This window comes from Tachysurus fulvidraco, chromosome 3 (genome assembly GCF_022655615.1).
Source record: "Tachysurus fulvidraco isolate hzauxx_2018 chromosome 3, HZAU_PFXX_2.0, whole genome shotgun sequence".
NCBI lineage: Eukaryota > Metazoa > Chordata > Actinopteri > Siluriformes > Bagridae > Tachysurus > Tachysurus fulvidraco.
Genome location: NC_062520.1, coordinates 24295304 through 24321212, shown reverse-complemented (window position 1 = coordinate 24321212; position 25909 = coordinate 24295304). Strand labels below are relative to the sequence as shown.

At 41.1% G+C, this 25909-nt stretch overlaps 1 protein-coding gene across 1 annotated transcript; it reads left to right on the top strand.

Moving 5' to 3' along the window:
* The first annotated feature begins 4612 nt into the window (after positions 1-4612).
* On the top strand, positions 4613-25298 carry atp1a3b (ATPase Na+/K+ transporting subunit alpha 3b). Its single transcript, XM_027147879.2, has 21 exons — positions 4613-5130; positions 16170-16289; positions 16379-16438; positions 16728-16931; positions 17007-17120; positions 17272-17406; positions 17551-17668; positions 18115-18383; positions 18492-18690; positions 19174-19418; positions 20306-20498; positions 20617-20929; positions 21043-21193; positions 21578-21746; positions 21853-22007; positions 22109-22232; positions 22362-22507; positions 22601-22731; positions 22847-22948; positions 23094-23185; positions 23655-25298. The coding sequence occupies exons 1-21, from the start codon at positions 5125-5127 to the stop codon at positions 23681-23683; spliced, it is 3075 nt and encodes a 1024-aa protein (XP_027003680.1). The 5' UTR covers positions 4613-5124; the 3' UTR covers positions 23684-25298.
* Positions 25299-25909: the final 611 nt, after the last annotated feature.

Genomic DNA, 25909 nt, shown 5'->3' with positions numbered 1-25909 from the left:
AGTCCAGGGAGAGACGATTAAAATGGATCTAGGAAGACTGACGGAACAGTCCGGGGGAAGACGACGATTAAAATAGATCCAGGAAGACTGACGGAACAGTCCAGGGAGAGACGAAGATCAGGAAGACTGACGGAACAGTCCAGGGAGAGACGATTAAAATGGATCTAGGAAGACTGACGGAACAGTCCGGGGGAAGACGACGATTAAAATAGATCCAGGAAGACTGACGGAACAGTCCAGGGAGAGACGAAGATCAGGAAGACTGACGGAACAGTCCAGGGAGAGACGATTAAAATGGATCTAGGAAGACTGACGGAACAGTCCGGGGGAAGACGACGATTAAAATAGATCCAGGAAGACTGACAGAACAGTCCGGGCGAAGACAACGATTAGAATAGGGGGGATAACGACAAAAAAAAAGCTGGTCCGAGCTGGAAGCTATCCTGCTGGGTCCGAGTTGTCGGCGGAATCATTCTGTCACAGCCAGGGAAGGAAGGAGACGGACCCGTACACAGGATATCTTCAAATGAATGGGGTCTAATAAATAAAAAAGACAAAGACAGTAAATGACGAGAACTAAAGCAATACAGATGACGACACTTAACAATGACTAGGGTACAACTAATACAATACAACTAATACAATACAACTAATATGAAAGACGATGATGACACAATTAGGATCAGGTGTGGAGACAGGGAGGAGCAGACGAAGGCGGGGCAGACACGTGACAACAGCAACAACAACAGTAGCACATGGCCAGAAGTCCAGGCTGATCCCTGACACTCTCTAGAAGAGAAAGTTTTTCACACTAATTTGGGCAGAGCTTTTTCTTTGTCCTCAGCATAAAGTCATCATTCTCAAACACATTCTGAACTCCACTGAAATCCATGTGACCCAAAATGTAAAAAATGTTGCTATTTTGTTTTAATCATGGGGCACCAAGTACTGTATACTGCCTTATTTAGCCCAGAGAGTTATTATTGCACCTAGTGGTTAAAAATGAAAACTGCAACACATGCTAACCAACATTCTGTCCTGGTTACTCTTTTACATTTCATGACTGGCCTCCTGTTTATAATCTTCTCTGTCCTTATCCCTTGGACAATTTCCTCTGCAGTGCTAAGAAATAGCGTTGATTCAAGTTAATCTGTTGGGAATGATCTCTGTGTCAGGAAGACATTTTTATCCTCTGAAGACCATGTACCCTCCTTCATATCATAGTCAACCTTTCCTGTTTCTTCCCTTTGTCTTTTCACTTATCTGTTTCGCATTATGTCTAAATGTGGTCAGAAGAATGTCTGTGAACTGTGAACTGGGGTAGATGAGGTTGAGAGTGAAAGATTTCCTTCTCTCTTCTGTTCTTTCACACCTGACTAGTAGCCCTGCAAGGTCATTTCCAAGGACACACCAGTCTCACTGTCTGCCTCCTGGTTGGCTAGCTGACTGTTAAAGAGACAGCATCCTGCTGAACACATGCCTCTGTGAACAACCCTCCATTAAACATACGCACACACACACACACACACACACACACAGACGATGACTGCAGAGTCAGCAGTCGCACCAGCACAAATATGGCGATCCTTAAGGATGTACCTTGTTTAAAATAATTTAATAATTCATCATTCTCCTGAAAGTAAAATCAATTTCTTATAATAAACCCATCACGTATATATACTGTTTAACATGCTGTTTGTTTACTGCAGTGCTTTTGAGTGGAGTTCAGCAGCTAAAGGTCATTCAGGTGAAGGAGATGGCTTGAGCCTGCATGATGCCGGTTGTAGCTTTAGTGCAATCACTGCAGCATTCAGACCTTCTGAGACAGACTGAAAGAATGGTGCAGAGAAAGATTCCTTTGACCCACTTTAGATTAGATATAGGTGTGTGTGTGTGTGTGTGTGTGTGTGTGTGTGTGTGTGTGTGTGTGTGTGTGTGTGTGTGTGTGTGTGTGTGTGTGTGTGTGTGTGTGTTTGTTATGGTTGAAAATGATAATATTGCTCAATTAAATTTTCATATTGCATATAATGTGCTACTACTGATAGATGCATAAAATTAATATAAAATCTAAACTCCTACAACTGCTAGATTCCACTAAAATATGATGTGAGTGACTCATGTTGTGTTTTTTTTTCTGCATGTTTAGAATGTATTAATGTTATTTAATGTGACATTTATTGATTGAAAAATGGAGTCCCTAGCAAAAATATTGTTGCCTCATCCTATCGTTTATTTCTATCATTCGCAACTCTCGATTTTTCTTCTCACATAGCATAGAGTTTGCAGCTTGGTATAATTATGTGCGTGAGAGAATCCGACATCTTGCTAAGCGGATTCCTAACATATCATTTGGCAACACCATTTCAACTGGCAAGTTCGCATGTTTACTTCTGTTCACATGTTTGCTTCTGCTGGATGTTGGTTAATTCATATTCATCATACCTCATCTGATGTGACAACTGCGTTCTTTTAAGTAACACTTTCAAGATATTTTCCTCATATTTCTTCATGTGACTCTAGCCAACCACATCTTTTCAAAATGCTGTTCATGCACCATGCTGGGTGAAAATCTAAGCAATAGTGACTGAAGAAGATAGAGTAATAGTAATTATACATTAACCCTGGGTCAGATGGGGAGGGCCAGCTGAGTGGTGCTGTTCAGGAGACTGGGTATTAATGCCGATGCTTAATCAGATAAGACATATTGATATGATTTGATTATTTCCTTACTTTGACTTTTATTTATTCAGGTAATTAAACGAATGCCCTTTTGTCCTTTCTCTTTAACACTCACTTGCTGTGTTTTCTGTTTCTGCTTCTTCTTCTATCATTCTCTCTTTTCCATTCGCCGACTTGACATTTCTAAACTTCTGCTATCTGCTATCATCTGTCTCATTCCTCATCCTGTCTGATCCCCCCCCCACACACACATCAGTCTTTCATTCCCATGGTCCTTGTCCTTATATTAAAATACACCCAATTTTATGTTCTCAGTCTCAGAGTGCTTGTACTCTGACATTTCACATATGAAATAAGATTAGGACACACACACATTTGCACATACAGCAGTCTTGGTGGAATTTTATATATTTCAAGTCATTTAATTGTCATTTTAACCATATAGCAGTATATGGCTTAAAGATGTGGTTATCTGCATTTTTTGACAACTGTCCTAGTTCTACATATGTTCTCCGCTCCATCTTTCTTTGTCTACCTTGCTTTTCTGTGAATCAGCAAATTGATTGTGAAGCAAGGCAAGGTCACCTGACTGTTGTTGCCGTGGAGACCAAAGACCAAGAATCAGGGATAATTTTCCCACTATCCTATTTGTAGAGAGAGAGAGAGAGAGAGAGAGAGAGAGAGAGAGAGAGAGGGAGGAAAAAACATGGGGGCTGGGTGACTCAAGGATATATGTACATGAGGACGGCCATTTTGGTTATTCAAAAAAACAAGAAAAACTTTATGGAAAGAACAAGCAAAGGACAATAACAAAAGTTTAATCCTAAAGGGAATTTATGGTTGACATATAAAGAATATATAAAGGACACACATTTGAATAAAATATTAGGTATTAGGTATAGAAGTACTTTATATATGACTAAATCTCTTTCATTTCCCCACATTTCCCACACTACACAGTCTGCATGAGATATCAGTGAGGAGACACTGCTGCAGCAACCGTCGTATTGTTAACCGATGTTGCCCCTCTTCCAGCTCCCTGCTTTTAATTTCAATTTATTCTCCAATACAGTACGTCCTCTTATCAGATATTAAACCGAAAGGAACAGATACTACACTTGGTTTTACAGAAGTGAGGTTCTCATCCTGTAAAGAGTAAGCTTAGACTCTATGCCTCCCCTTTATGTCCTGCTTTCCTTTGCAAATTAGCTGATTGCTCGACACGTTGTGTGAGAGTGTGTGTAAGCATGTAAGAATTTATTCATATTTTGTCAGGGCACATATCAACAATTGTGTATTATTATGGCAGAGACTATGAAGTTTAAGACTAAAGCTCTCAAAACTAAGGGCATATTAGAAAAGTGGGTTTATATATATATATATATATATATATATATATATATATATATATATATATATATATATATATATATATATATGCTTATTCCAATTTATATAACTGCAGGTGTGTTAGACAATGTGGATGTGCAGAATGTACACATACAAAGCAATCTAAGATGCCATTTGATACATGACTAGAAACACATCCTACTGTACAAGACACTACAAATCACATCTGCACACAACATACTTACTGTTATACTGTTATATTGACATTTTGGCATTTTACATTCACTTCAAATAAAAAAAAATACAGTTGGCTACAATTTTTTTACAAACACTGTGTCATGTAAAAATGACGCCTTAGCTTACAAAATCCGGTTATTTCTAAGGAGAAGACTAGGTTCCTGCTGTCATTCCTCGGAATTCTGCAGTAACGAAGGCGGGGCATGGACAGCTTTCCGATTGGTCCGTTTAATCCACCTTTCTCACGTTGATTGGATACACTATACGTCGATAATACATAAAACGTGACGGGAGCTTTGGATTGGTCAGTGCAGCTGTTTTATTAATGAGCTTGGTGAGCGCTCTCAAACCGCTGCGCATCTCTCGCATCCACTGGCGCAGCTTTATGTGGCGGAATTGCGCAGGGTTCAGAGGGATGTGATGTGTCTTCGGCGGAAGGACACAAAAGCCCCCAAAACCCCTCGGAGAACCGGGACAGTGCGGCTTCTTGGTTTTTGCCGGCTTCGCCTCAACTCAAGAGCAGCGCGCGACACCGGCATCCTCTAGAACCGGCACTGCCCTGCTCTCTTCTTTTTCATTTAGTAGTTTCTTTCATTCGCGTTTAATCTTGTTGAAGGTTATTCGACTCGTCAGCTTTATGACTTTATTTTACAGCCTGTAGAAACTTTGAAAACTAAGCCGCGGTGAATCAGCCTCCTTGGCAATTAGCGCATCGATAATTAAACCACATCGAGCAATTTGTTTCACCTCGAATATCTCTGTCGTCTTTTATAAATAGTCCAATTTCCCCTTTCATTCATCCTTAAAGGGCTGACATCTTACTGTACCTGCTGAAGAGAGCCGACTGACTGCGCAGACATGGGGGTAAGAACCAGAAGCTTCATCTTCACCCTCCTTTTATTATAAAGATCTGATTAGCACTAACCTATATATTATTGAGGCTAACTGAGATTTATACACTATATAACTGTGTGTTAGAGAGAGAGAGAGAGAGAGAGAGAGAGAGAGAGAGAGAGAGAGAGAGAGAGAGAGACGCAGAACTTTGTGTTCCGACCAAGACGAACTGCAGTGTCACTGCTGAGCTTTGAATGAATGACATTGACTGTAATGCGGATTTTCACTCTTTTACCTTCACAGTTTCAGCCTGAGACTAAATAAATATCTCTGCTGGATGTGAAACAAAATGTCTCTCCGGTCAGATCTGGAACAAAAAAAAAGTCGCATCCCTGTAGATATGTGTGTATTTTACCACCACTGTCCCGTTTATTGACTCGAACCCAGAACCCTGTGCCTGCGTCTTGGGTTTGTATATTATGCTGGTTATAATATAACCTTATTTTCTCAGGCTAATCGGTTTCATTAGCTGAGCAGCAGCGATGCGTAATGCAGCTCCGTGCGCTCGAGCTCTCGTTCCGGTTATTGTCACTTTTCTTTAATTCGTTATCTTTACTACGACTTGTGTTTTTTTCATCACCCGCAGTGCCCTTGTGATGGTGGAGTAAGCTGTATGTTTCCGCATCCCCTTTCCTCTTTCTGTCTCATATGTGCAGGTGTACGACCGGATGTCCTCTGTTCAAACAGCTCTCATCGTCATTTACTTGTACACATGTTGTCTTGTTAAAAGTTGCAAACTTTTAAAAAACCCATCTGAGACATAACGCAATAAACCAGCTATCCGGTAGAAAGATAATTTTTCCAAATTCTTGAGATTCTTGACAAGTGCGCGCTCAGTGATGATCCGCTGATGCTCGCGCGTCATAATGCGGTTATACCGGGTATCACTGCGCTGCCGTCTACAACCCCCACCCACCCCGGCTAATGTGTGACATAACAGTGTTCAGAGAATCTTAAGTGAATCGTCCTCGCTGGGCTGATTAAATCTGTATTTCTCCCGGCGGGTACTAATAATTCGGGTGTTTAAAGAGCGGTCATCAGTGCGCCACTGCGTCAAACAGCGCACGCTTCCGGTAGCCAATCAGACACGCGACCTCAGTTGACAGCGGCATCAGCTGGAACGGCGATTTGCGTCTCCGGACGAACACACCGGTTTTTTGTCAGGAGTTGAATGGAGCGTAATTCTTCAGTTTTGCTTCATCATCGTCTTGTTGTTTTTCACTCATGTAGCTATTATAACCTGAAGTGAAAACGTTTCGCAAGGGCATTAGGTCCTCTCACACGACCATTGTGGCGATGCGGCATTCTTCTTCTTCTTCTTCTTCTTCTTCTTCTTCTTCTTCTTCTTCTTCTTATTATTATTATTATTATTATTATTATTATTATTATTATTATTATTATTATTATTATTATACACTTGGTTCTGCGAATTGGGACAACGTGGTATGACGCATGAAAACGACGTCCCAGAACCTTGTGCACATGACGAACTTTTCTATAATGATGCACTTATGAGATTCTTTGAATCTGAATGTCTATCCCATCCTGGGTGTGTGTGCTGTCATTGCGGCAAAAGCACGCTATCAGCAATGTTCCAAGGACACCGGGAAAAGCGATTACGCACACAGTATGTGCCGAGTCATGCTTTGACTGTGTGTGTGGAATGGAAAGGTAGCAGATGTAATATAAGTGTCTCCCTGCTTCACCAAACCACCGATTTATCCCCCCCCCCCTCTCTCCCTGTGTTGAAGCGAGTGCGCTGAGCGCTGTGACGCAGTGCTGCCTCGTGCTTTATACGGCGCGGTCTGCGTCGAGGGGGGGAGGGGGACGGACCAAGCCCGTGGAAACTCCCTGTGCATGACCGATGGACAGATTGTACCAATGCATATGGAAATACCGTGTCTGAATCCTACACAGCTTCCTAATGAACATATAGTGCACTCGGTATTTATAGACTATGAAGTGCACTTACATAATGGGGAAGGAGACATGGAGACAATCTAAAAGCGCCTATATGACTGTATGGGATGCGAGGACCTGAGTCATGTATATAACTAAAAAAAGACATATTATGGAGAATCCTGAGAGATTAATGAGATGAAACAGGAGAGAGCGAGAGGAGACCTAGATTTACTGTATATACTCTTACAGTTAACCTTCAGACAAATAGAGAACACCCGGGGTGTGTGTGTGTGTTTGTGTGTGTGTTTGTGTGTGTGTGTGTGTGTGTGTGTGTGTGTGTGTGTGTGTGTGTGTGTGTGTGTGTGTGTGTGTGTGTGTGTGTGCTTCCACCAATATCTGAATATCTGAGAGTAAATATTATCTAGTGAGGAAAATTGTCCCCCCATAAACAAACAAACAAACAAACAAACAAATAAATAAATATATAAAAGAACCGAAATGTGTCATTTTGTTTTTGAGGTTAAGGTTGGTGTTAGGTTTATGTTTAGGCAAAACATTCATTGATATTTCTTGTGTGTGTGTTTGAGTGAGACTGTATGTGGTGACAGGTTACAGGTACTGGACATAGAGGGAGAATGCGTATTTGGGGGGATGGGGATGTGAGGGGATGGGATGGGGAGGGGGACAGAAGAGAGAATGGAAGGGATCATATTGTAGATTTCCACCTGAGTTGAGCTCATGTTTCCACCACTGGTACGTACTCCGGTGCCTTTCCGCGGGGATGCTAATGAAGAGTGAGAAGTTGCTGAGGACAACTGGGGTTTGTTAAAGTGGGACAGTACATTCTGGACTTGCTAAAGAGACGAGCTCATTCTTCATTAACGTCTCAGTCATTGTAAGGTCATTATGTTGTGTTGCTAAAACGAGTGTTGGAAATCCATGTAATAATTAAGATGGCCCACAAGATACGTCCCCTTGTTTATCAAAGGGTGAGTCTGTTGAGAAGAAGCATATTGAAAGTTTTATGTCACAGTGACAGCAGCAACCAATCAGAGTGCTGGGTTTGGAGGTTATGACTTGACAACCCTCTCAGTGCTTCCCATTTCTTTTTATCTTACAGTAATAAAACTGTCTGTAAAACAACTGGGCATTAATCATTCAGTTAATTAACATCTCTTTTATTCATTTGGCATCTACTTCCTCCATTTAGTATGGGAGTCTCTATCAGCCTGCATTTAGTGTCTGAATCTCCAGCAGTTTGCCTGCTAAATACAGATTCATAATTATCCCAGCTCTCAACCTTTTTGCATTGCATTCATTATAGATAAAAGAAATGTAAGTCCTAGATTTACAGGATTAAGGAAAGCATGTGGTGGTACTAGAGGTTATTAAATCAGCTGACTGGATCGGTTTTATTATCAAGAATTGTGTGTGAACAATGTGTGTGTTTAAGATGTGCTGGTCTGGGGATATGTTTAGTTTCCCAAGGTTAGGATTACCCCTCCTACAGTTCCTTCAGTTTCGAAAGCTCCCCTGAAGGTTAGCAGCACGGTGAGATTACCGGTGTCTACAGGAGGTTAGCCGAGGGCCCAGCTCCGGTTCCCTGCTCAGCACAGCATGATTTATTCATGATATGCTCTTGTACTGTGAGGTGAACTGCAACCAAACATACAAAATATTTTCATAAAGGAACTTGAAACATTTATCTATTTGTTCTTGTGTGTTTCTTTTTTGTCATGTGGAGAATGATTGGCATATGACAAAACAATTTGATTCAGATGAGTCAGGTTCTGATACAGAAGACATCATAGTTGTGTGAGTTTGTGTGTGTGTGTGTGTGTGTGTGTGTGTGTGTGTGTGTGTGTGTGTGTGTGTGTGTGTGTGTGTGTGTGTGTGTGTGTGTGTGTGCATTCTGGGTAAGCATACAATTTCTCATGTGAGCATGTAAACACAAGTGATTGCTTGAGTGAGGATGAAAGGGATGGATGGATGGATGGACAGATGGATGGTTAGGCTGAAAGGGGGAGGGGGACAGAGGCGGTAATGCATTAAGGTGGATTTTAGCATTTTGTTTCATTGCACAGGACACACAATGCTGTTGTTTTTTTATTTGTATTTTGTGTGTATTAATGTGTTCATCCGCTAAGAGATTGCTTGGGGTCTCTCAGTTCGGGTGTCAGAACAAAGTCAGGGAATAACGTGAAGCGAGCGATTAGGGAGAGAAGTGCGAGCTAATCCTCATCTTTCCTAATCGGATTATGCAATCTGTATATGCACAGACCTATCATAGCCTACAGTAGAGTTCACAGCATACGGCCCCAAGGGCATTCTTGCATTTAAAAACACACACATACATACATATATACAAACACCCATTCACACATATACACACACACACACACACACACACACACACACACACACACACACATATATATAGATAGATAGATAGATAGATAGATAGATAGATAGATAGATAGATAGATAGATAGACAGACAGACAGACAGACAGACAGACAGACAGACAGACAGACAGACAGACAGATAGATAGATAGATAGATAGATAGATAGATAGATAGATAGATATGAATACATATGCAGAGTAAACAGAAGGTAGTCATTTCTTTATATTATAGTATTAATATTCTATTATTATTCTCATATTATTAAGGTTTTCTCTGCTTTTCTTTGCTCACATGGTGTTTAAATACCACATCATCTGCAGCAGTGTCGGCATGTCTGCTGTAATAATAAGTGCACACAATACCCCTATGCACTTGTGTGTGCAAACACAAACACACACACACACACACACACACACACACACACACACACACACACACACACACACACACACACACACACACATCTTTGCTCACCAGAGACAGTCTCATTTTCAGCTAAAGCTCCCAGTAGAGTCCCATGGAAAATCGTGACCTTAGTGTTACATAAGGTCCATTCTCCTGTTCGTTTTTATCGCAAATTGAACCTTACAATAGTAATAAGCTCAAGAAAGGGCATGTTTTGTCTAACCAAATCCTTAAACACACTACAGAAACTCTATTTAGGTAAGCATAAAAGGTTTAAAGGGTCTGATCCCCCTGTAAGTCAAATGTGCAAACATGCTGCTTCATGGTGTGTGAGCAGCTAATCAGGTGTGGGGTTGGGCTGTGCCTTCAGCATCTTTGCTTTGCATCGAAAATAATTAGATATGACATGTCTTGGAGCTGTAGAAATGAACTCAACATTAGGGAAAATATATGAGAACGTGAAACAACACAGAACCAAAATGTTCATAGACATCTGCACAAATCCAGAATTATGAGTATTTCATTTAATGTTTTTTTCTTCTTCTGGGTAGTTCATGTTAGGGGACAGATCTCTAAGCACCAAACTCCAGAAAAGGTAAATACTGATGTAGCTAAGAAAACAGCAAAATATCCCCACCAAAAAAAAAAATACTGTACAAAGAGAAATTCAATGCAATTGTTTCTTTTTATCAAAATGTTTTAATAAATGGAAATAAAAACCTTCAGAAAGTATAAATGCACATTATATGAAATCAGAGATCAATATATTATTCAATAAATCAATATTTTATTTCAAAATAGAACTTGTAAATTTGTGTCAATTTGTGCCCTGAAAAGCAAAAAACATTACAGAATAATGCTTTGAGTAACACAATTCACCGGAAATCATCATCTCTGTCAGGAGGACAATGGTTCATTAGCAAGTAAGTTTTTTTCCCTCATATATCTAATTTACTATTTATGAACTTTTACATTTGATTAAAGTCTAATATGTCAGATAAGTTACCTTTGAATATTGTATGAAAAGATTTTTATTCACACACGTGATGTTCATCGTAGACCAGATTTGCTCTACAAAGTCAAAAGGTTGACGTGCATACAGAGATATGAGATTTACTGTAATTACTCATCGATAAACAAATAAAAATACACTCAAACTGACACCGAATGAAAGCCTAGTGAGTCCAGAGCAAGATCCACATGCCTTGATGATGGATGACTTGCATTCTACATTAAAATAGAGACAGAAGTGAACACAAAGATGTGAGTGACATCAGACATATTGTGGTATCAGGCAGGGAAGATATTTTGCATGATAATGACAAAATATTATTTATAGGTATTTCTCTATCCTTGTTCAGGTGGAATCAAGTACTCTCTCTCTCTCTCTCTCTCTCTCTCTCTCTCTCTCTCTCTCTCTCTCTCTCTCTCTCTCTCTCTCTCTCTCTCTCTCTCTCATTCCCCCCCCACACAGCCGACATTTCAGCCGACTCCACCGTGACTCACCAGTTTTAGCGCATCATCAATACATCAGATGTATTTTACTAGTTACAAGATCATTCTTTCTCCCTCACTCTCTTATATATCATTATTTCTTACATACAGACACTCTCTGAACTAACGGTGGGTTCCTGTTACAGAAACATCAATAAATAGTTTTTGTAATCAGAGTTCAGGAAACAGTCCACCAGTGTAGAGGTGTGTGTGTCAGGTCGATGTAATACAGCAGGATGTAATTCCAGCCCGAGGTCTCTGGTTCTCTCAGAGACCAGTTCTGCAGTTCTGTTACAGTGGCGTAGGTAACAAACAGACACAGAAATAATCAGGACAGGAACCCGGTGTGTTTAGTCATATAGACATACTGAAGGAATTATTCAAAGACTATCGAATGCCTCTTATGGGCTCAAAATGTACCCGATTGACCACTTCTGTGTGATCCCTGTTGCGTTATGGCTGGTTTACCTGAGCTGATCCTGACATCTATCCACTGCAATCTGATCTCATATGGAACTGATTCAACCTTAATGACAGAAAGAAAGATCCACTATTCTCATCTTCTGTTCTCATTTGTGTGTGTGAGAAAGCTCTACCTGAAATAACCGTAAGTTAGAGGTCTCTCAATAATTTTATTAATATCACTGCCTTTTAGTTTCTCTATCTTTAACTGTGAAATAATCTCTGTACATATTCATACGTTAGACAACAGATCTAACTATTCATAATTATTATTACCTTATACCACTTCTACTACTGCTGCTACTATGAATACTACTACTACTACTACTACTACTACTACTACTACTATTACTACTACTACTACTACTACTACTACTACTACTAATAATAATAATAATAATAACAATAATAACAATAATAATAATAGGAAGAAGAACAAGAAGAAAATACACTCATTGCCCACTTATCCTTACTCACTTTTATCCAGTCAAGTGGAAGCAGTGCAATTCATAAGATCATGCAAATATATGTCAGGGATGTCAGATGGTGTTCACATCAAACATAAGAATGTGGGAAAATGGGATCTCAGTGTCCTTACCCATGGCATGGTTGTTGGTGCCAGACTGGCTGGTTTGAGTATTTCAGACATTTCTGATCTCCAGGGATTTTAACTCACAAAAGTCTCTAGGGTTTACACTGAATAGTGCAAATAACAAAAACCCTCCAGTGAGCAGCGGCTCTGCAAGTGTAAATGCCATGTTGGTGAAAAAAGGTCAGAGGAAACTGGTTTAAGCTGACAGAAAGGATGGAATAACTACAATAACTCAAACAGCATCTCTGTGCAGCCGTGTTGAACAGAATATCATGTTACGTCATATTGTGCCAGAGCAGTGAAAGACTGTATAAAGCCTAGGTGATATTTTGCTAACATTCTGTGCACACTATATCCTCACATACCAGTTCTTTCCTGACAGGAGTGGTGTGTCCTTCTTTCCTTCACATCTGACCTCTCTCATCAGCAAGTGGTGATGCATACTCACCACTGGATGTTTATTGTTTATCACAGCATTCTGTGTAAACTCTAGAGACTGTAGTGTGAAATGTGAAAGTCCCAGGAGATCAGAAGTGTCAGAAATACTCCAAGCAGGCAACAACAACCATGACATGGTTAGAGTCACTGACTTTACCAGACGCTCTTGGTGTTTAGATGCATATATTACCCCTGATTGGCTTATTGGATAACTGCATGACTGTACATCGGTTCCTATTAAAGTGGCCGGTGAGCATATATTTAAAATATACATAACATTATCACATACATATTTAACACTAATTCAACTAATATATTCTTAAGCCTTTTTCAGCTGAGAGTAAAAGCATCTCGATCCTCTTGCTGTAATGTCCAACTATATACAGTAGTTTAGAGAACATTTCAAACTCCTTTATATTCTTTGGTTGGTGGCTTGTAAACAAACCACAGGATTTCAAATGCAGAGATTCAAATTAAATTTCAGACACGCCCCAGAAGGGAGCGACTGCTCATGTTAATGTTGTCACCAGCTGGAGGCCACAAATGTACGTGTAAAAAAATAATCCGTCTTGAAATGCAAGGGGATCTAATTCATTAGATTAATAGTTTGGACTTGCACAGATGGGCAGCGTGTGTGTGTGTGTGTGTGTGCGTGTGTGTGTGCGTGTGTGCGTGTGTGTGTGTGAGTGTGTGTGTGTGTGTGTGTGTGTGTGTGTGTGTGTGTGTGTGTGTGTGTGTCCAGTTAGATAAAACCAGGTGGTGTGCTGGTAAGAGCCATCAGGCGATAAATGCCATCGCCGTTGGCAACAAGCTCACATGCTGACAGAGCAGCAGGTCAATATCTAATTACCACACTGGAAGGAAAATGATGAAATCCTCCCTCTTATCGCCGTCTCCCTTTTCCTCTCTCTCCACCTTTCTCTCCTCCTTCCTCCCCTTGTTCCACTTTATACAGTAGACTGATCTCTGCCTCATCAGATATCTCTCTCAGTCTGTCAGTGTCTCCTCCCCTACGCTCCTCTCTCTTTCCATCTGTCTTCTTTTTCTTTCTCGGCCTCTGCCTATCTGTCCATCTCTCTTTCTCACCTTCTCATTCTCTATTAATCGAATGTCACCTGGCGGGCAGCTTAGTGTGGATGTGTGCATGCCGGATGTGTGGGTGTAAGCAGGTGTGTCCTTGGTCAGTCCAGTAGGGAAATTAAGAGCGATAGACCAGACGAGGGGTTTTCATGTGGCTGGACAATGCTTTTGATGAAATACAAGTGAAAAGAGCTTGATAATATATTTTTCTCACACACAAGGAAGGTTTTGGGTAACAACAAGCCACCTGAACAGCTTCAATGTACATTGGCACGCCTCTGGAAACCTACAGGAGTGACGAATGATAAATGATATTCTCTCAGCTAGTGTTAGCAGTGATAGCACTGTCTAAAATATCACTCTGTATGTGTCTTAATTTGACCTTGTTTTTTGTGAAGGTGAACGTATAACATCATGTCGAGAAAATACCCAACATGCTCCTACAGCGTACATACAGAACACAGTGTTCTAGTTCATAGCAAAACATTTACGCAGTACTTATGCTCAGGAAACCACTGTAATATAGTAGAACTGCAGAATGTATTATGCAGTTTGATGTGAGCACATGAATTGTGTATTAGATTGTGGTTTCAGTAAGGTACTCTGCTCACTGGACACTGGACTAGTCATTCTGTAAATGTGTGCTAGTCCTTCATCAGGCAGTAGGGGGCACCAGTGATAAGAACACTGGGTTTGTTTCTTTACCGTGTCTCTACTTAATCGTTTGAACCGGTCGATCAGTGAAATGCTTTTTTTTTTTTAATGGAAATATATAACCAAACCCAATTCACAGTCATTCCGCAACCACTTAACAAGTTACCCACCGCTTTAAAACTCGATAGGAAAATCTATAGGCAATCACATTGTCGACTGAGGGGTTTCCAGGAAGACACTTCACTTTTGGATAACAGCAGTACATTAGAATAGCTAATTGTGTTCTGGAGGATTGTCATAATGGCTCTTCTGGATATTGATCAGGAAATATGCGAATGCTGAACCAAGATTAGCGTCTGAAAGCCCGTGCTAGTTCACTATAAGGGATTATTATTAGATTTTTTAAATCATTATACATTTTTCCTTTTTATTTAACACATTTAAACACATTAGTAAGGCTTAATAAGACAATAAAGTCCATGTTAATGGTTATTAAGACAAAAACAATGCAGCTTGTTACATTACTAAAAATTCACAATCAAATGAGTGAAATTCTTTATGACTGTTCATGTCATGCAAAGTGGAAAAGAAAAACAGAAGTAATAAGAAAGAAAAAAGAGTAAAATGGAATTAAAGGTGTTCCAATGAACGAGCAATCAGAACGAATATAGAAAATATAGAGTGAAGTCTCTGTGAATGAGGCGATACTACAGAAATGATAATGTATTAGAATGAGTGCATTGGTATAACAATGTGACTTGAATTACTGCTCGAACTACTGGAAATAGTGGAAAATAAATGAACGCCTTCTGTCCAGTCAGATGTGAAAATTCAGCAGTACTGTGGTGTAACTATTTTATCAGGTGGTCCATATTTCATTCCTGAGTCACATGGGTTTGCTGTCACTTCTGTTGAAAATAAAACAGGATCCAGGTTCAATTCCTAGGCAGAAAACTAACCCAGACGCTAATGGGTTAAATCTCAGTGTCTGTCCCAATACTGATAAAGTCAAATATGTGGACCAGATGAATCTCTGTGGTGACCCTGAACGTGGAGCATCCAAAAGGACTCATTTGGGCCCTAGCCACACCGAACCACACACATAGAGCACGTTGGATGCATACAGTCTACTTGTCTAACCTTTGTGTGTGTGTGTGTGTGTGTGTGTGTGTGTGTGTGTGTGTGTGTGTGTGTGTGTGTGAGTGTGTGAGTGTGTGTGTGTGTGTGTGTGTGTGTGTGTGTGTGTGTGTGTGTGTGTGTGTGTGTGAGTGTGTGTGTGTGTGTGTGTGTGTGTGTGTGTGTGTGTGTGTGTGGTTTTATCTGGTTAGGATCAGACACTGACACAAAGCAGCAAGTCTAAATATAGACTCTTTTAAAAAGATAATGAATCATCAAAGGTCTTGATTACACAGAGAAAGACAGAGCGGATGATTTGTCAGTGCTTGATGATGTAGTTAAAAATGTTAGCATCCGTTTAGCCACAGTAACTGATTTAGACATTGTTGTTGCAATGTTTTGGAGAAAACAGCAGTTTTTCCCAAAGGTTTAAGCATCTCGTACATTATGTGTGTTTCAGTATGGGCGATCAGACAGCTACCGCGTGGCTACCACGCAAGACAAGGATAATAAGAGTTCCCCTGACAAGAAGAAAAAAGGGGCGAAAGATCTGGATGATCTGAAGAAGGAAGTACCTCTGGTAAGATTCATTTGCATTGTAAGTGGATCGTATGGAACGTTTTCTCGTTTTCTCTTTTTGAATGTGTTGTTTGTCACTCTCTATTACAGACAGAACACAAGATGTCAGTGGAAGAAGTATGCCGGAAATTCCAGACAGACATAGTTCAGGTAATCATCTCTCTCCCGCTCCCTTCAAACAACTGCAATGTGACAAAATCTCCACTAGGTGTCAGTGTAATCCAATTTAACGTTGCAAGCACACACACACACACACACACACACACACACACACACACACACACACACACACACACACACACACACACACACACAATAAAGACATTATACATGAATAATGGTGCTGTTATAATTATATTAAACATTGATGTTTGAATACGCTATGAATAGTGTTCAGTATCATGTTCAATATCATGCATATACAATCTCGCTGCAAAAGGGTCTGACTAATGCCAAGGCAGCTGAGTTTCTGCTGCGGGACGGTCCGAACGCTCTCACACCTCCCCCAACCACGCCCGAGTGGGTGAAGTTCTGCAGGCAACTCTTCGGAGGCTTCTCCATCCTGCTGTGGATCGGCGCGCTCCTCTGCTTCTTGGCCTACGCCATCCAAGCTGCCACCGAGGATGACCCAGCTGGGGACAACGTACGCATAACACACACATTAAGCATATTACACTAACACCTCACTGTTAGTAACTCTGCTTCCTCTTTCCCTCAGTTGTATCTAGGTATCGTGCTGTCAGCTGTAGTCATCATCACCGGCTGCTTCTCCTACTTTCAGGAGGCTAAGAGCTCCAAGATTATGGAGTCTTTCAAGAACATGGTGCCCCAGGTACACTCACAATGTGCTCTGCATACAAAGGGTAGCCCCACCCTCCGGTGGATAGTGCACCAGTAGCCACACCAATATTCAACAGGCATGGCAGAGTACAGCATAGTCATAGATACAGAACCGTCCTGAGTAACATTCTCTCTGCACACAGCAAGCTTTGGTGATCCGTGAAGGAGAGAAGATGCAGATTAATGCTGAGGAGGTTGTGGGTGGAGATCTTGTAGAGGTGAAAGGGGGTGACAGAATTCCTGCCGACCTCAGAATAATATCCTCCCACGGCTGCAAGGTACACAGTCATATACTAGAGATCTTGTGTGCTTGAATATTATCATACAACATACAACATGTGTGTCCACATAGTAATTCGAACACAGTGCTACTCGCTGTAAACGGGTAAACTGTCTGAAACTTAGCCAACTCATTTGTGCAGGTGGATAACTCCTCTCTCACTGGAGAATCAGAGCCACAGACGCGATCACCCGACTGCACCCACGACAATCCTCTGGAAACTCGCAACATCGCCTTCTTCTCCACTAACTGCGTTGAGGGTACAGACTCTCTTTCAATTAACCACTCTCTTCATTGCTCACTTAATTTCTCATTTTAAATGGAGTACGCCAACGTTTTCAAATGAATTTCTGTCCACTGCATTTGTAGCATATGAGGAAAGAATTTCCTCATCACGTTTCCCTATCATGTGCATGCGCAAGCAGAATTATTTTATTGTGTCGATAAAATGTTTCAAATATGAGATTGTATAAAGCAAATTCTTAGCTGAACCTGAGCGAATTTCTTACCTATGACATTTCTGTTGTTTTTTCAAATACCCCTGTATGTATTTACGGCACAGAATGAATGTTATGCGAAGATTAGTTTGAAAAATGCTGGAATACTTTTAGCGGCAAAAATAAATGACACTGCCTGGACTGTCTCTAAAAGTACATTTCTTGTAATGTTCTGAAATTTATAGACAGTGGAATAATGTTTTTCTCAGGCACTGCCCGTGGCATTGTCGTGTGCACTGGGGATCGTACAGTGATGGGCCGCATCGCCACTCTGACCTCAGGGCTGGAAACAGGAAAGACTCCCATTGCCAAAGAGATTGAGCACTTCATCCACATCATCACAGGCGTGGCCGTCTTCCTTGGAGTCTCCTTCTTCATCCTGTCCATCATCTTAGGCTACAGCTGGCTAGAGGCTGTCATATTCCTTATTGGTATCATTGTGGCCAATGTGCCTGAAGGACTACTGGCTACTGTCACTGTGAGAATTCAAATGAATCTGCCTAGTCACATATACTGTACCCGTACTAGAGACATTCACATAAAATCACACAGTCAAAACCAATTCTTCTTCACTTTTGTCTGACAGGTGTGTTTGACCCTGACGGCAAAGCGCATGGCCCGGAAAAATTGCTTGGTGAAAAATCTGGAGGCTGTAGAGACTCTGGGCTCAACATCCACCATTTGCTCAGATAAGACCGGAACCCTGACGCAGAACCGCATGACTGTGGCCCACATGTGGTTTGACAACCAGATTCATGAGGCTGACACCACTGAGGACCAGTCCGGTTAGTAACCGTCACCCCATAATCACTGGGATTGCTCAGTTTAGCTTCCTAGTTGTTTGTAAATCTAATAACAAATATCATTAAAACGCTGTAAAACTGCTTTTTTTTTTTGTATGTAAATACTAAAATTGATCTAGCTGTATATGTGAAGTCCTGATGCTTTATTGTGTTCTCTTGGCATTTTAGAACTATATGAAAAAAATGAACACCTGCTTTTTATGAGCAAATGTCATCTTAAATGTCAAATGCAGTGATTTCTAGATTACCGAGTTTCACTTTTCTGTGTTCAATGTGTATTAAGAAATGCCATTTACCTGTAGATAGTAATCACTCAGCCTCCAACGAGACAGCTTTTAAGGGGTTTAAATTAAGAGTAATAAGGAGAAACAGGAATAAATGTAAATACTCTCTTCAATGCTTTATACTTGCAGGCATTCCAAAGGTTTTCATAACTCATTTGACTCAATGACATTTCCTCTGCAGGCGCATCATTCGATAAGACCTCGGTGACATGGGTGTCTCTGGCTCGTGTTGCAGCTCTGTGTAACAGGGCAGTGTTTAAAGCCGCCCAGGACTCTCTACCAATCCTGAAGAGGGACGTGGCTGGTGATGCCTCTGAGTCTGCCCTGCTGAAGTGCATCGAACTTTCCTGTGGGTCTGTTAGACAGATGCGAGATAGAAACAAGAAAGTAGCCGAGATCCCATTCAACTCCACCAACAAATATCAGGTCAGTATTGAGAATAGCTTCAAAAAAACATTAATTAAAATCAGATATCTTAAAGTCTATTCCAAGCAACTCAAAGCACTCAGGGCCCTTATAAACTAAATATATGTTGTAACTAGGCTATAGCCTCATGATGGCTCCACAGTTGTCCACCTCTCAGGAATTTAGATGGTTTATTGTATTATGTTTATTGACGTAATTGTCTAGATGACTTGCTCACTCTATATATACAGTAATCCCTCGCCACTTGGCGGTTCAAGTTTCGCGGTTCAAGTTTCGCGGCCTCAGTGCATCGCTGATTTTTCAAAAATATTCATCGAAAAATAAAAATAAAAACGGTTTCCCAGGATGCCAGACAAAGAGAGAAACTCTCTCAGAGGCTTTGTACATACCCACGGGCACTCAGACAAGGCGCATGATTGGTTCCCGGCACGAGATCTGAGCTGATTGGCTGCGCATCGTCGCATCCTCTCCCAGCTTCTTCCCTTGTTGTATCTCGCCACTCTCGTTCACGCTGTCAACTGTGTCTCGCGTATTGTGTTCAAAATTAACTTTTCGTTAAGCCCTTACAATGCCTCCTAAGTGCCGTGCCCCTGCGAAAGATTCCTCTAGTGAGCCCAAGAGGAAGAGGAAGATGATGACCATCAGTGAAAAGGTCAAACTTAGGGCCAATCCTACTTCACGGATTTTCACCTATCGCGAGTTGTTCCGGTCCCCATTAACCGCGATCAACGAGGGATCAATGTAATTACATTTTATTAGGCATCAGTCAGTTTCTGGTCAAACAAAACATGACACTGGGGAATGCATTCATGCTTTGATGAATTTCTTATTTGTCCACCCTTAAAGACTGTTATTTTTGTCTCACACTCTTTATCTTTCTATTAAAGCTGTCCATTCATGAGACCGAGGATCCCAATGATAACCGCTATCTGCTGGTGATGAAGGGAGCTCCAGAACGCATCCTGGACCGCTGCTCTACCATCATTCTACAGGGCAAGGAGCAACCAATGGATGAAGAGATGAAGGAGGCCTTTCAGAATGCCTATCTGGAGCTGGGAGGACTGGGAGAGAGAGTGCTGGGTGAGAGAATGAACAAAAGTCATAAAATGAAAATTTGAGGCAGCAACATATAATGAAAGATATGAGACTCTAAATAATACTGTGTATTTAACTATTACTTCTCCTGTTCCCATCCCAGGATTCTGCCACCTCTTATTGCCAGAGGATCAGTACCCTAAAGGTTTTGCCTTCGACACAGAAGATGTTAACTTCCAAACAGACAACCTATGCTTTGTGGGCCTGATGTCCATGATTGACCCTCCCCGTGCCGCTGTGCCTGACGCAGTGGGCAAGTGTCGTTCAGCTGGTATCAAGGTCATCATGGTGACCGGAGACCACCCTATTACAGCCAAAGCCATTGCCAAGGGAGTGGGCATCATCTCAGAGGGCAATGAGACTGTGGAGGACATTGCTGCTCGTCTCAATATCCCAGTCAGCCAGGTCAACCCCAGGTAAGAAATACACACACATCATACTCACAGTCCATTCATAAGAACAGGTAATGTAACCTTAAAATGTATATCATTCGTATGCCATATACAAATATACATTCTCTGTGTTTTAGGGATGCAAAAGCCTGTGTAATCCATGGATCGGAACTGAAGGACATGTCTCAAGAGCAAATGGATGACATTCTGCGCAACCATACTGAAATTGTCTTTGCCAGGACATCTCCCCAGCAAAAGCTCATTATTGTGGAGGGTTGCCAGCGACAGGTGTGGACACACACTCACGCGTCATAAAACATCGTACTCACGATACTTAGAGCACTTTTGGATAAAATAATATGTAAATTTATTCTTTAAATAGCACCAGCATCATTACTGTAAAAAATTACCTGCTGCAGTTTCTCGTGACTGATAAAACATCTGCATTTTGAATGTGTGATTTCATGAATTATTATACATTTGTATTCAAAGGTCATACATCATGTAAAAGAAATTCCTTAATTTGGCAACAATCATAACTTTAATTTAAGTACAATCATAGTCTCGAGCCTTTGCTCAAAGATTTGGCATCCTAATCACTTTGTTAACTCGTGTCTTTTTCAATCGCATATCCTTATTCTCTCTTTCTCTCTTTTTCTTCCTGTATGTCAGGGAGCTATAGTAGCTGTAACCGGCGATGGAGTAAATGACTCTCCTGCTCTGAAAAAGGCAGATATCGGTGTTGCCATGGGGATTGCTGGCTCCGATGTGTCCAAGCAGGCTGCTGACATGATCCTGCTGGATGACAATTTTGCCTCCATTGTTACTGGAGTAGAAGAGGGTGAGTAAAGGAGAGGAATAAAAACAAAGCCCTTTATGATGAGCACTAAAATAACCCTGTACTGGGTAACAGAATCATGTATCTATATCTTTTACTCTCGCTGCAGGTCGCCTGATTTTCGACAACCTGAAGAAATCCATTGCTTACACTCTGACTAGCAACATCCCAGAGATTACCCCTTTCCTCTTCTTTATTATCGTTAACATCCCGTTGCCCCTCGGTACCATCACCATTCTCTGCATTGACTTAGGCACAGACATGGTGAGATGCCTCCACCCAGCTCAAACACACACACACACATATATGTTCATGAGTAAATTTAGGACAATTTATTAAGCATTTACACTGTTTCCTACGCTTAGGTTCCAGCTATCTCTCTGGCCTATGAGGCAGCTGAGAGTGATATCATGAAGAGGCAGCCCAGGAACCCATCGAGGGACAAACTGGTCAATGAGCGTCTCATTAGCATTGCTTATGGACAGATTGGTTAGTTTAACACAAACAGTGCCAACACACAACCACACACAACCACACACACACACACACACACACACACACACACACACACAGACTGTTTTGTATAATAAAATATAAACACTTGTGTGGTGTGTGCAGGTATGATCCAAGCCTTGGGAGGTTTCTTTAGCTACTTTGTAATTTTGGCTGAAAACGGTTTTCTTCCCTCTCATCTGGTGGGCATCAGGCTCAATTGGGATGACCGCAGCTTCAACGACCTAGAGGACAGCTATGGGCAGCAGTGGGTAAGTCTATACATATTTGTGTTTGTGTGTGTGTGTGTTGTGCCAGTTGTTAGGACTGAAGCTAATGAATCTCTTTATGCTTGTTATTAACAGACATATGAGCAGAGAAAGATTGTGGAGTTCACGTGCCACACAGCTTTCTTTGTCAGTATTGTGGTTGTGCAGTGGGCTGATCTAATCATCTGCAAAACCAGACGTAACTCAGTGTTCCAACAGGGCATGAAGTGAGTTTACACACTGTGTGTGTTTGGCCACTTGCATTTCCTCTCACTTGCATGCATGTCTCCATGACTCTCGTATCCGGAGTATAACCGTACACCTTTTTTTTTTTTTTGACAGGAATAAGATCCTGATCTTTGGCCTGTTTGAGGAGACAGCTCTAGCAGCATTACTGTCTTATTGCCCAGGCATGGACGTAGCACTCAGGATGTACCCACTAAAGTGAGTCACACATACACATGGATTTAAACTGAGAACTGTGAGGAATACACCATTTGAACTATATTTCAATTTGCTGGGTATAGGGATTATACACTTACGGATCACATTGTCCTGAATCATAAACTCTCTTGTTATTTTCCCCTAGACCTTCCTGGTGGTTCTGTGCATTCCCGTACAGTTTCCTAATCTTTGTTTATGATGAGATCCGAAAGCTTCTCCTGCGCCGAAACCCCGGAGGTATGCTAATAGGCACATTTTTAAACACACGTACACATGTACATACACAAGAATGTATTTAAAACTAGAATTCAAACGATTCAAATTAAAATGTAATGAATATAATCATTTAAATGCTAAAAATGAACATTTTTAAAAGTATTTAAAAGGACAGGACATAGCAAATTGTGATGTGAGCAAGTAGCCTAGAAAAGATGACAAAGTATTAAATAATTTTAAAAAATAACATGATAATGACATTTTTAATCTGGAATATTAGCATTTTTTGAGAGCAGGTTTTAATTATTTTTATTTGAAGTTTATAACATTAAGCATAATTATCAGCAATCAAAACTATGTAAAGAATAAAAAAATATAATCACTAACCGTTTTATTTCATTTTGTTTCCTGGCATCCCTCTTTCTCTCTCTCTCTCTCTCTCTCTCTCTCTCTCTCTCTCTCTCTCTCTCTCTCTCTCTCTCTCCTGCAGGCTGGGTGGAAAGAGAGACATACTATTGATTGATGAATTCCTTCTTTACTCACACCCCTACATCTTCCATTATTCTTCAACTCCTTGTCCTTCTATCCTTGTTCAAGGCGCACAAGCACCCCTCCCCCACCCCACCCCACCCCCCACCACCCATTTGAAAAAGAGACAGCGGCTTAAAGCCAACACCATGCCTGCCCCAAAGAGAAAACTACAAAAACCACCTTGACCATCCAAGCCCCTGCGCTGCTCCCATCACCCCTAATATTACTCTTTGCATGACTTTTCACGGGTGTGCACATAAAGTCTGTTATATATTTACCAATGGCAGCTGCATAATCATTATGTAGATCTGAGAGGAGCTTTGCTAACATGCTCTGCTAACAAAGGGCCCAGCCCTCTGCTTCTTCCTCACATTCATCTGCTTCCTCACCAGCCTCCGTCTCCATGCCTTTCTACTTCTCTGTACCTCACCAATCCCTCCCTTACCCCCTTCTGCCTGTCCTCCAATTTCACACGGGTGTGTGGGTCACATGACTTGCGGCGGGACGCCACCCGCTGACACCGGTACGCTCTGGTCAGTTACTCCTGCCGACTACTGTTGTCTGGGAGAAGACACGTCCACACTTTCCTTTTTCTTCTCTCCGTGCTGTCCATGTTGATTGTCCTTTTTGGTTTCTCACTGTAGTTTGCTGTGATGTTACCTTGAGAGGAAGGTGGATTTATACACTGACTGTTTTTATTATTATTATTATTAATATTATTATTATTATTATTATTATTATTAGTATTATTATTATAAATTAATTGAAGATTGAGAGAACCATGTTGGCTCTTTCTGCATGAAATTGTCGTAAACATGGGTTTTTCATATCTTTCTCACGCTCTCTCTCTTTTTCCCTGTCTTTGTGTTCTCTGCTAATCCTATTTCATATACTTCAGATTGTGTGTTTTAGAAACAAACCATATATCCAATATTACTTAAGATTCAATTAAATAAAACACAACCGATACAAAAACAATGAAGAAAGAATGGATCTCTTGCATGTGTGACTGTAGTGATGGTCTATAACTAGATGCAAACGACACAGGGACATGTCCGTTATCAGGTATAAAGCATAGAGAGTATGCACTTTTAATGTTTTTGGTATGTTTCTGGTTCTACTGCCATTATGTTTCCAGACACACAAGGTTCGGCTTGTCGTCCCCCCGTAGAACTCTATATTGTTTTTTAAATCAAGTTAAATCTATCATCCCATCATACATGAGTGGACTGAATGCATTATATCTGAAGTAAACAGTCACCATGTCACAAGACAGCAGCTTTCTTTCATATGGTCCAGGTCAGTTCCAGAGAACCTGCTGTGTTCGGGGCCTTTATTTGTTGGTTTATCAGGAAACGTGTGTGTGGTGTGGTGTGTGGAGCCTCCCGGGTCTTGTGCTGTGTGTGTGTGTGTGTGTGTGTGTGTGTGAATGCTTGGGGACAGTGCGCTGTAGCAGTCTGCTTAAAGGCTGCGTCCATCTCAGAAAGGTGTGGGGGGTGAGACTAAAGAAAGGGACGAACATTAAATATAACAAATTGTAGAGACAATGTGTTTGAAAGCAATGAAACCGACACCAATAAAACATCTAGAACATTTAATACAACCGAAAACAATCTGTGTCTTTATTTCCCTCACGAGTTGTATGTGTTAATGGGTCACTGAGCAGAAAACATTATTTGCTATTTATTAAATGGCAAAATAAAAACACGACTACAATTTGCGGTCTACACTCCGAAGGTGAAGGAAAATACTTCTAATCTTTAGATTAGACTCAGAAATTACGTCTAAGTCTAGTACATTGGTAGATCTAATATATAAGCACAAAAGTATTTTTAAGCCAGTAGTTTATTGGGTTTCTCGGTTCATATGCTGATGTCTGCGGTTTGGTCTAGAAACTTCTATATCAGCACTATGTCGTGACTTGCACACACAGTCCTGTAGAGTCCTGTAGCTGGTTGGTGTGAGCGCACTGCGGTGCTGTGTTCCCCACCCTCCCCCTCCCTCCCCCGGCTTACTGCACCACTGTAATGGAGTATCGATCGCTGGATTCTTTTCCCGCAGTATAATTTAAAGCCAGAGAGGGAGCCTTTTCTCCAAGGTCATCGCTATGGCAACCTAAAAAAATTGGATTCTCAGCAGCCAGGAGAAAAAGGCCAGGGAGGTCAATCAGGTCAAAGGAGTCAGGCAGGAGAGACAGAAAAGAGGGAGTAAGAA

Coding starts and splice junctions, on each gene's coding strand:
- atp1a3b (XM_027147879.2), top strand. Junction 17,121..17,271: donor TCAAGAACATGGTGCCCCAG/GTACACTCACAA, acceptor CTCTGCACACAG/CAAGCTTTGGTGATCCGTGA. Junction 23,186..23,654: donor CCTGCGCCGAAACCCCGGAG/GTATGCTAATAG, acceptor TCTCTCCTGCAG/GCTGGGTGGAAAGAGAGACA.